General features: G+C 41.8%; 2 protein-coding genes across 4 annotated transcripts in view; both read left to right on the top strand.

Annotated features, from left to right (window-relative positions):
• The window catches only part of LOC119295058 (zinc finger CCCH domain-containing protein 43-like), a 2,206-nt gene extending 455 nt beyond the window's left edge, over nucleotides 1–1,751 (top strand). Inside the window, exons 2-3 of one of the 3 annotated variants that reach the window (XR_005143684.1) lie at nucleotides 405–713; nucleotides 827–1,746. Coding sequence is in view for 1 of the 3 variants with exons in the window: in XM_037573385.1 (XP_037429282.1) it covers nucleotides 698–713; nucleotides 936–1,381 (462 nt within the window). In the remaining 2 variants the exon portion in view is untranslated. Of the gene's footprint in view, nucleotides 1–404; nucleotides 733–826 lie in introns of all 3 variants that reach the window. The other 2 variants (XR_005143683.1, XM_037573385.1) reach the window with 2 other exon arrangements.
• A 1,458-nt stretch (nucleotides 1,752–3,209) lies between these two features.
• Nucleotides 3,210–6,953, top strand: LOC119295057 (B3 domain-containing protein LOC_Os12g40080-like). Its single transcript, XM_037573384.1, has 7 exons — nucleotides 3,210–3,436; nucleotides 3,539–3,666; nucleotides 4,646–4,973; nucleotides 5,139–5,329; nucleotides 5,438–5,918; nucleotides 6,014–6,225; nucleotides 6,456–6,953. Exons 2-7 carry the CDS (start codon nucleotides 3,550–3,552, stop codon nucleotides 6,708–6,710), a joined length of 1,584 nt encoding a protein of 527 aa, XP_037429281.1. The 5' UTR covers nucleotides 3,210–3,436; nucleotides 3,539–3,549; the 3' UTR covers nucleotides 6,711–6,953.
• The last annotated feature ends 4,820 nt before the right edge of the window (nucleotides 6,954–11,773 follow it).

Here is an 11,773-nt window from a genome sequence, read left to right as displayed (position 1 = left end):
TAGGTTGTCTGTTGGTGCTTTTATACGGTGGGTGTAGAAATGCATGAGGTTACCTTGTTTAGATGTATTAAATAATGTATAATCACTCTGAACTAGACTCGCTTTGTACACGAGTGCGTCCGTAGGTTGGGTTTCACAGTGAAATGGGTAGCTTCGAACTGGAAGTAGCACATGAATGGCCAGCAGGCTGAAATGGTCATATATGTCACCTTCAGAGTGAAGTGTTTACACTAGAAAATAAACCTATCCATATATGTTATGCATTTACCGAATTTAGATGATAAACAAACGAATTTTGTGTGCATGCTTTTATATGCATTGCCTATGTAACATGAATGCATAATTTTTTTCGCATACCTTATTATTTTACCAATTGATGAAGCATTTAAATTATGATTGAGTAGATGGAGAGAGGTGTGAAAGCCAAGGCAAAATGGGATTCATTTGCACACAAAGTTTTTTGTGAGATCTGTATTCTGTAAGGAGGAGGTCAGTGCCGGGAACAGGCCAGAGGCATATTTAAATGCCACGGGATACATGAATCTACAGCAGAAGTTCTTGGCTAGGACAGGGAGAAATTATGAGAGGAAGCAGTTCAAAAACCGATGGGACTTCTTGAAGACAGAATATGGTCATTGGATGACCTTTACACAGGCTGCAACTGGGCAGCAATTGGATTGCAATTTGGGAACAGCAGATGCCGACCATGAATGGTGGGTGAAGCTCATCGAGGTAGTGTAGTGTACCCAATGGAGTGTATCTCCTTTAAGTTTATGTAATTTACAAAACATGCTTATGCTAATAAGTCAATATCTTCATATTTTAGGCCCACCCAGAATTTGTATAGTTCCGTAACGGAGCACCAGAAAACCTTGCTGAGCTTACCACCATTTTTGACAAGACTCATGTGACGGTTGCAACTTCTGCGATCCTAGGTGAGCATATAGAAGACCCCACTGATCTCTTTGAGGTTGAGGATGGCAACAGTTATCTGGAACTGGAAGACAACAATGATGTGGAAAGCAACAAGGCACCTGGCCAGAAAATAAAGGAAGTGGAAAAGCAGAGGGCTGCTGCCATTGCTGCTAGTCCAAAGACGAAACGAAAGCAACAAAAGAACCCTACGGTTCAGGAGTGCAGGCATCTGGCATACATAATGGCTGGTAGCACTTCGGTGACATCTTCGACTGATGTTCCAAGAGGCCATGGGATTAAAGACGTCATCAAGTTGGCTGTGCAATCTGGGGCGAAGGAATGCAGCGATCTGTTCTTCACGGCCACCAAGCTTTTTGTGAATGTGGATTATAGAAAGATGTTTAGTGCTTTGGAGACCAATGAAGGAAGGCTCGATTGGCTGAACAGGATGCATGAAGAGATGTAGAAGAATTAATGTATCTGCTTCTCTCTTAATACTGATCTTTTTCCGAGATGTGAGGATAAGACTCATTTTCCCACACTTTTGGAATTAAAGTAGAAGGGAGACTCGAACCTCAGTGGGTTGGTTTGCAACCTTGTACGCCCACTGCAAAGGAGAGTTCTCGTGTGAGTACTAATCCGACATTATTATGAACTCACCTTTTTTGTGATTATGTGACATCTGGATGGTAGGATCACTTTCTGTTTTACAGTATACTAGCCTTTACTGTCTTCCGAAGTGCAGATTTTTTTAAAGCAGAACCAGTTGGCTCTATGTAACTGTACTGTTCATGTCCTGCACATAGTTACTTTTTCATTTACCATAATTTGGAAAATTCTGGTTATTTCTTCATTCTTTAGCTTGAGAAGCTACTTTTGACGAATTAAAGTTGACAGTCAAGATATTACCTTGATAGGAAAAGCATTTTTGTAGCCCTTATAGAGTCAATTATATCTCCGGAATTGATGGTCTTTTCATCTGTTGATAACAATTTGTGGTCGCGTTGATTGGTTACCAGGTTTCTCAGGTTCTTGTGCATGCAGGCTCTTGCAGTTTCAACCCTGCAACAGCAGCCATTCCCTGGGAATGGTGAACTAACCCAAATTAGTTTTGTTAGGACCATTGCTTGTAGAGAAGCTTATGTTTGATGCCTTTTTGAGGCATTTGACCTTTCTTGTCCACTTAACGAAGTAGTTGCTTAATTCCGGAGATAGTTTTTGGTGGTCATATAGTGTTTGGCTGACCACAGCCTGTTTTTGGTGGGTTTGGGTTCAGTTATAATGCTACATGTAAGAGTCAGATGTGCCCCTAGGTTTGAAGAACATAGAACCACCACTGGACTGCGATGAACTTCAACGGGTAGTTTGTTCGCCAATCTACTGAGTGCTGTGAGCTTGTTTGGCTTAGATAACTGCCATTCAGTGTAATGTGCCTCGAGTTTTCCTACTCTAAAAAAAAGTTTTCCTACGCAGTAGTGCATCCCAAAGGGATCTTGTGTGTAAAACTGTTTGCCTTGTACATACAACATTTGGCCGACCCCAGGAATGTGAAAAGAACTGTAAAGAAAATATAGCCTTTCATAGGACTCCAACTCTCCAATGTGTTTGAAATCTCACATCTGCTGGAATATGAATTATGAAAAGGCAAAAAAGCAGGAAGACTGAAACTAGTTCTTTGTTGATTTACACTAACAAGCAGTATCTCCAGTAACAAATGTACACAACAGTGTCCAGAACAAGTTTGAGTCCGAACTGATGATGTTTTCACCTACCGTGGTGGGTAGCCCTTTTTACTGTTGTGTCCATTTTTTACTTGCCTAGAGGTACTATGGCTGTTTCTTCCTGGGAGTTCAAAGCAACTTTACCCAAGAGCTCACACACACGCACATGCACAGAACAGAGACCCTGACCTCACCCATGGGCTGTGAGATATTACCTTGATAGGCAAAGCATTTGTAGTTTATAGTTTTATTGTTATCCTAAATGGATAACCATTTGATATCAAAATCATCAATACTGGTTTCTGACAAAATCTTGGTCAGTTGGTGCATAACTGCCCGAAGCATTGAATTTCCTTTTTTTTTCCTTGAATGTTGGTAGGGGAGCTGCCAAATTCCATTGATTAGGGCAAAAGATTGAATTTTGTTTAATTTCCAGCAGCAACTGATGGCTACAGAGTGGTACTGTGCTTTTTTCTGTTCGCTAGAGTTGTTTTACTGCTGTGTCCTCTTCACTTGCCTAGAGGTACCGTGCTCTCTTCTTTTGGCCTAGGGGTTTAATGCCTGCAGCTACTTTACCCAAGAGCTCACACACAGACACAGTAAACAGAGACCCTGACCTCACCCATGAGCAATCGGATGGACACAGGTACAGCATAGGCTCCGCTCCCCTACACTCTCTACACACATACCATTCAGCATAGGCTCCGCTCCTATCCACTCTCTAGCAAGGATTCGAACTGTGAGGGCTGTGACCTGTGAGAGGCGACGCAACAAAAGACCAGGGAAAAAGAAGGGTCAAGGTAATGTTGCTCTCACCTTGTTCTTGAATCTTGATACGGACTCTCTTCATTACCGAGTGGCGATTTCATCTCTGAGCAGTTTTGCTGTGCATCATCGATCAGGGTACTGCGAGATGAACGAGGATTGTGAGAACTGTGCTTTCTGGAGGGATCATTACTACTGGGAACACATGGGTGACGAGAAGAAGCAATTTTCTGCTGTAGCCAAGGGTGATTTCAAGAACAGCATCGTCAGTTTGCCCTTCCGGACTCCTTCTGTTAAATTCTTTTGCAAATTCATTTCAACCACTGTTGCTTCTAGATCTGCATCCTCCCCTCTCTTTTGTTTGCCCATTATGCTATATCGAGGGTTTTGGTGGGGGGTGGCTCCCAATATCAGTGGCTTTATGAGATTATAGGAAAAATGAAGGAGATTATAGATGAGAACACCGGTGTTGGCTAACTAGTTAAGGAGTAAGGGAATGGATGTACAAGAACCTTTTTTGAGGGTTTTGGGGCTCTGAATATCTGTTGTCCATGAGAGGTTGTTCAAATATTTTTCAAGGTAAAATAGAGGAGACTATAGATAAGAACAATAGTGTTGGCTAACAAGTCAAGGAGTTAAGGGAGTGGCTATACAAGAACTTCTTCTTTTTTGGATATTGCTTTAGATAATAGAGGCACTGGCTGAACAATTCTTTCCATGATTTAAAGAGTTAACATTCTTCCTCACAAAAAGAACTATAAAGGCATGTGCTTAGTTTCTTCTTGCAATGTCACATTCTTGGATATACTTTTAGTTTCCTGGTTATAGTTTGGCATCAAGATAATATAATTGGTTTAGAATATAAGAAGATGCAACAGAAAACACTGTTGGATGAAAAATGTTTGTGAACGTAGAATGAGACAATTGGCAGTTTAGTATATTGTTGGTCAACGACCAGGAATGTCCTATTTCAGCATAATGACAATCTGGTAGCTGGTGTCACGTAAGCATAAATTTGCTTGTTAATCCTGTAATGTGGTGTCGCAAATCTACGAATTTACTGCCATCCTCTTATAAAAAAAAATCTACGAGTTTAATTTTGTTAATTTTCCATGTCATTTGATTAGTCCTGAAATCTGAAAATGGAGCATGCATTTCCTGCAAATATTTGAAACTCATGCCCCAGAATGCTTGAATTGTGAAACTTATAACTCTAATCTATTATCTTCTTTGTCCTACAACAGCGTATACCACGGGAACTTTCAACCCATTTGAGGAGTAGGATCTCTGACACCATTAAACTCAGCGCTCCTAATGGCAGGGCATATGATGTTGTGGTGACCTGGGAATTCGGCGAGCTAGTTCTTCGGTCTGGCTGGGATGCATTTGTTACTGCACACCATATAGAAGAAAATGACACATTCTTGTTCATCTACCATGGGAATTCCAACTTTGAGATTCATATATTTAATTCACACGGTTGTGAGAAGATGGCTTCCTGCTTTCAATCACCTTCAGAGATCTTTGGAATCTTTCCTCCCAGTGAGCCTTGTGATCATCATGTGCTGAATGGTTAGATTCCTTTTCTTTTCTTTCTTAACTAATGAAGTAGAAGCAGTCTTAACAGTGTCCCAAACAAGAAAAGAAAAACAAACTGACTTTTAGATGATTTTTCTTCTTAAACGTTGAATCTTTTTGCGATATATTTGTGACAATTGTACCAAATTTGATGTGCAGGACAAGCTGCGCCTAATCCAAGACATGTTCAGACGCAAGTTGAGTTTGACTATACCATGTCAACTGGATGCCATCTAACCAAATCACAAGATGAGAAAGTTGTAGAAATAGCCCGCAAAATAAGGTCTGAGATTCCTTTGTATGTGGCAATCATGAAGAAACTTAATGTCAACGTGAAGGACTGCTCTATCGTAAGTTGTATCTTTTCCATATCATTTCTTGGTTATGTTAGTTATTCCAATTCATAACCCACTTCAGCATTGCATCTTTTTAACCTTTCTTCTGTTCTGTTCCTGAAGAACATACCATTGAGGCTTGTGAGCCATTTAAAAGAGGAGGCAGGTAGTGCTATTATCAAACTAGAAGCCCCTGATGGTAACATATACAATGTTCGAGCTAGCAAGCACAGCGAGGATCAAGTTGTCCTCCAATCTGATTGGGATGCTTTTGTAGCTGCTAATCACATACAGTTGAACGACCTCCTCATTTTCCATAGCAAGGGAAAAACTCGTCTCAAAGTTCTTGCACTGGACCCAAGTGGCTGTGAGAAAAACTCATCATGCTTGGACACAAAAAATTTCTCCAAGACTGGTGAAGGTTCAGTTTGGATTACTGATGCACGCCCTTGTACAGTAGAAATTATTGATCTGACCAGCTCTGGCGATGATCGCACTGAGAGAGAAGATGCTGGAAGATCATCTGGGAGGCGGAAGCAGGTACCAGGTTCTCATGCAAAAGCTCGGAAGATGGCTTCGGCGTCATCCCCATCTACAAAATCAGGTTACTGTATAATTACCATGCATTTCCTCATCACATTTTCAAGTACTTGTGGTTATGCGATCCTCATCATATGAGAACATGGCCTATGTTTACAGGACCTGATACTCACAAGCTGAAACATCCCATTTCCAACAATGACAATCTTCAGGGGCCTTATAGGCCTCCCTATATTTTAGCCAGAGGGATAACTCTAACCGGATGTGTGGAGAAGAAAGTTCAGGAGAAAGTCCAAGCAATTGGATCTGAACTTCCTATCTATGTGGCAGTGATGACCAAAAGCTGTGTTAGTGGCAACCTCTTTTCTCTGGTGCGTTTAAACACTCACTCTTTTGCAGAATTACTAATATGGATGTGACCCCCAGATGTCAAAAAATATGGATGCGGCTCTGTCTCTAGTTCATGAATTTTTAAGACCCACTTCTGCAATTACATTGCAAAACTTGCATGCATATCCCACCCCTTATCCACTGAATTATGCATTAACATGAAATAGTCAATTGTTTCAGTTGCCATTGACACTTCTACTCTTTAAACTAGGAATTCTGCAGGGAATATGCTTCAACTCTTCCAGGCAGAGATCAAACTCTCATACTTGAGCTGGAGGACAAGGAGTGGCACACGACATTACACATCAAAGGAAGTAGGAAGATCATTTACAGAGGCTGGTCAAAGTTTGCCTGTGACAATAACCTGCAGCTGGGAGATATCTGCCTCTTCAAAATGGCAGAGCGGCGCACGAGAGGCCTTGCGATGAGGGTCCATATCATTTGCAAATCGGGCGTATTTCTGTAGCTCAAGCATCCAAGTCGACACCGTCCCTGTTGTTCCTATTGACTACTACCTATGGTCTGTATGGCTTTAACTCTCTGATACCCTACCATGAGAGAGTCCACTCCTGAACAACTTTATGTGCGTCCGTCTAGGCTGCTGCTGGGTGTTTGCTCAACGACTTTCTAGTATAGAACTTGAGAGGAAATATTGAACTCTACTTCTGCCTCTAATGCCGTCTAATACTCCCATATGATTGCTGATTGATCAGACTGCAACGAGGCACGTCATAAGCTGTACATTGCTGTGTTCCATATCCCATCCTATGCGCTGCTTCAAATTAATTTCAGTATGACTCTAGGCAGTAGCACAATAACAGTTAAACCTGTAAGGGTGTGTTCGGAACATAGAGAATATATGCAGGATTCCAAACGAGTTCTTCCTCTCTTTTTTTTCTTTTTTTATGAGGAACACCAAATGAGTTCTTCCTTGTTGGAAATTTTGCTTTTGTGACAATTCTATTTACAAGATGTTTAATAGTGCTTCAAACGAAACCAGGAAAGGAAAAGTCCAGTGGGAACCCATGTTTGGGCTTGGCCCAAGGCGGGGCGGGATGGTCAGCTGATAAAGAACTTCATGAATACACTATGCATGAATAAGAAATACTCCCTATGTAGTAGTGATCTAAAATATCTTATATTAGTTTACAGAGGGAATATTTCTTATCCGTTCAGAAAATATTTAGCCTTGTAGCACTTTAAGTCAATGTATATAAGATAACCATATCTAATTTATTTTCCAAGGGAGGGCATGATGGAAGATTGCAAATGAGAAACTACAATCGGGAGCTCAACCTTTTTCTCATTCTCCATGGTCCTAGTGCAGTGGTCTTCCGCTAGAATGGTTAGTATTTTTTTGTTTGTGCCAATCACGAAAACATACCTTAAAAAGTTCATACTCCCAATAGTTCATGGCATAACGCTAACCATGCGATGATTATAACTTATTTCTTTTACTTCAAGTTCAAGATATTCATGACAATACTTTTCATCGCAACAATCTGAAACAGTGTTTTAAGGCAAAGAGAGGGGATGAGGGTAAGTTGCATCTAAAGGAGGGTGGCCGCAAGCAGAACCACAAATGCATTCTTTCCTGGACCTAAAGCAAAGTTCTTGCTCCAGTACACAACAGAAGCACAAATTATTTGGGCAGGGTGGAGTATTCTCTTGTCATAGGCATATTGCGATCTTGCTGCTATCCACCTGATTAGTTGGTTGAGCTGCATATGCAAATAAGTGTGTTCTCATTCAGTTAGGTATTACGAAAAATTATACAGGATTTCAAAATAACTTAGTAATGGTTCTCAATGAGATTGCCCACAATTATATAAATCTAACCAATATCTTTACGAGAAGTTCAACTAATTGTTGTTGGGTACTCACCCTGAGAAAATATTAAGAGGCACGGAAGGATAATCATCACAAGCGACACCTTGCTTCTCTCCATAGTAATATGTAAACTTTCTCCTTTCTGATACGAATAGTCTTAGTTTGTAAGGATTTTTTGCATATGGCTGACAAGTGACAACCGTATACTTGCTAACTGCTATATGTTTGTATATATAGCCAACCAATTCGGTCTATGTTTAGTAATAATTAATTGTGTTGAGCTGACGGCTTATCATCTACTATTAATTGCCACGAAGGAAATCCTCCATATTTAGTGAATAGTGAATAATAAAATCTTTCATAAAATATCTACCTTTAAAGCTGAAAGGCTCTGCTTGGCACTGGCTACACACCTTACCACCGAACTCGATCGATACATGGGATAGCCTAGAGACTGGATTACTGTCGAATTTCCAGGGCACGTACATCAAGCCCTGATACGATGATTTGGCCCTAGTAGTGCAGAAGCCCGGCGAGTCTGTATCTGCTTTTTAATATTTCGTATTAAAAAGGGCAGCTCAGTTTAGGCTGGTTGTAATGAGGAGTATCATATACTAGTATCATGCATATGATACTAGTGTATGATACTACCTCCCTAATGCATAGTATCTTATATTAGTATCATGTAATATTTTATTTATTGCCATGCATGACACATATTAGCATAACATTTATTATGATACGGTATTATGATATGATACTCAATGCTCTTTTTTTCATTTAATTTTATGACACCTCATCAAAATTATCTACTCCCTCCGTTCCTAAATATTTGTCTTTCTAGGAATTTCAACAAGTGACTAGATACGAAGCAAAATGAGTGAATCTACACTCTAAAATATGTCTATATACATCCGTATGTGGTAGTCCATTTGAAAAATTTAAAAAGACAAATATTTTGGAACAGAGGTACTCCCTCCGTCCGAAAATACTTGTCATCAAAATAGATAAAAAGGGATGTATTTAGAACTAATATACATCTAGATACATCCCCTTTTATTCATTTTGATGACAAGTATTTCCGGACGAAGGGAGTAGTAGTTAGCATGCATGATACTAGCTACAGTACTATTATTACGAGAGTGTTTATGTGCGTCCACTCCTGAACAACTTTATGTGCGTCCGTTTAGACTGTTGGGTGTTTGCTCAACCACTTTCTAGTATCGAACTTGAGAGGAAATATCGAACTCTACTTCTGACTCTAATGCCGTCTAATACTCGTATATGGTTGCTGATTGATCCGACTGCATTGAGGCACGTCATAAGCTGTACATTGCTGTGTTCCATATCCCATCCTATGCACTGCTTCAAATTTCAGTACGACTCGATAGGACAGAACATATTTAAAAATGCCTCCAAGTTATAAAAATTCGCTCAATGTATTCAAAATGACCCATTATCGACACAATAGGTAGTCTGATATCGGGTGGCAGACCCGGTTAGCAATCTCAAACCATGATAAATGCAAAAAAGATGGTAGTCTGACAGAGTGAGGACGCTGGTAAATGTATTTTTCCGTGTTGTTTTAATAGGTAGGATTTTTTTTTTGCGAAAAGGAATATATATTCTTTTGATGGTGTTCTAGATTCAGAAATTAGAGTGTGGTAGTAGCACAATTAGAGTTCAACCTGTAAGGGTGTGTTCGGAATGTAGAGAATAGATTCCAAAGGAGTTCTTGCTTGTAGGAAATTTTGCTTTTGTGACATTCTATTTACAAGTTTAAACAGTGCTTCAAACAAACTCAGGCTCGGTCACACTGAATTTGCAGGAAAGGAAAAGTCCAATCAAAACCCAAATTTGGGCTTAAGTCTGAGGCGAGCAGATGGTCAGCTGATAAAGAACTCCATCCAAACATTATGCATGAATAAAAAAACTTGTATCCATTCGGAAAATATTTAGCCTTGTATTCCCTCCGTTCCATAATTATTGACGTGGTTTTAGTTCAAATTTTAACTAAAACCATGACAATAATTATGGAACCGAAGGAGTACCGCTCAAAGTCAATGTATAACATAACCATATATCTAGTTTATTTTCCAAGGGAGGGCACGATGCAAGATCGCAAATGAGAAGCCACAGTCGGGAGCTTAACCTTTTTTATCATTCTCCATGGTCCTAGTGCAATGGTCTTCTGCTAGAATGGTTAGTACTTTTGTGCCAATCAGGAAAATATACCTTAAAAAAGTTCATACTCCCAGCAGTTCATGGCATATATAGCCCAGGCTACACTTTGGAAACATAACAATATGACTATATATCAACTCAATCCAAAGGAACATAAAGCTAACCATGCGATGATTATAACTTATTTCTTTACTCCAATATATTCATGACAATACTTTTCATCACAACAATCTAAAACAGTGTTTTAAGGCAAAGAGAGGGGACGGGGGTAGGTTGCATCTGAAGGAGGCTGGTGGCAACCAGGTTCACAAATGCATTCTTTCCTAGACCTAAAGCAACGTTCTTGCTCCAGTGCACAACAGAAGCACAAACCATTTGGGCATGGTGGATCTTTCTCTGGGCATATGCATAACTCGATCTTGCCGCTATCGACCTGATCAGTTGCTTGAGCATATGCAAATAAGTGTGTTTTCATTCAATTAGGTATTACAAAAAATTATACAAAATTTCAAAATAACTTAGTAATGGTTGTCAATGGGATTTTGCCCAAAATCATATAAAACTAACCAATATGTTTACGAGAAGTTCAACTAATTGTTGTTGGGTACTCACCCTGAGAAAATATTACCGAAAAAGGGTTTCCCCCCGCTTTGTATACAAAGCAACCAACCGAACCATACAGGAATAGGTGCTGGGGCGGAAGCAGCACAGTCACGCCCAAACGAAACAACAGAGAAAGAGCAAAAGAAACAAATGCCGACAACGGCGGATCAACAAAAACGAAGAAGCCTCGCGATCGCTGCGCCCACCGGGCTCATCCACTAGGCTCCAAGACTCCGAAGCGCCGGCACCAATCAACACCTCCAAGAAGGAACGCGACGATGACGACGTTGCTGCCAAGGGTTTCCCTCGGTACACAACGAGGCGAGAGGAAGGGTAGCCCCCGACGCCCTCCCGGAAGGTCAGGTGGCACCCACAGGCGCCACAGCGCTGGAGTCGGCCACGCCGACAGGGGTTTCCCCCGATCCCAACCCGCACCTCGGGCGCTCCGGATCTCGCCACCAAACCAACCACCACCCTGTGCCAACGCGGTCATGAGGCCTCCACGCCGTCTCACCACGGCACCGCGAAGTGAGGACAACACGGCGAAGAATCAGAGCCGGGACTAGGGCATCAGCACCATCGGCACGTGGGAGGGCCCCACCTCCACCGTCAGCGACGGTAGCCGTCCGGACGCAATAGCAGGAGCACACCAGGCCCGTACGCCCACAGGCCCGGCCGAGCCCTCGTGGGCCCATAAAGCTCCCGCCTTCGCGCTACTGCCGGCACGCCGTCGGCGCCGACGCCCCATGTCCGAGCCGCTCCTCCTCCTCACCGCGCCGCATACAACGAGATCACGCCAGGGGGCCGGCCCGCTAGGGCCCAGATGGGGCCCGTCGAGCCCAAATCTAGGTCGGGGGCGCGTCGACGGCCACCCAGCACCGCCACACCGTCCCGCCGCCAAGGAGCGGCGCC

Source organism: Triticum dicoccoides, chromosome 4B (genome assembly GCF_002162155.2).
Source record: "Triticum dicoccoides isolate Atlit2015 ecotype Zavitan chromosome 4B, WEW_v2.0, whole genome shotgun sequence".
Classification (NCBI taxonomy): domain Eukaryota; kingdom Viridiplantae; phylum Streptophyta; class Magnoliopsida; order Poales; family Poaceae; genus Triticum; species Triticum dicoccoides.
Note: the sequence above shows the minus strand (reverse complement) of the source record. Positions and strands in the feature narration are given on the sequence as shown.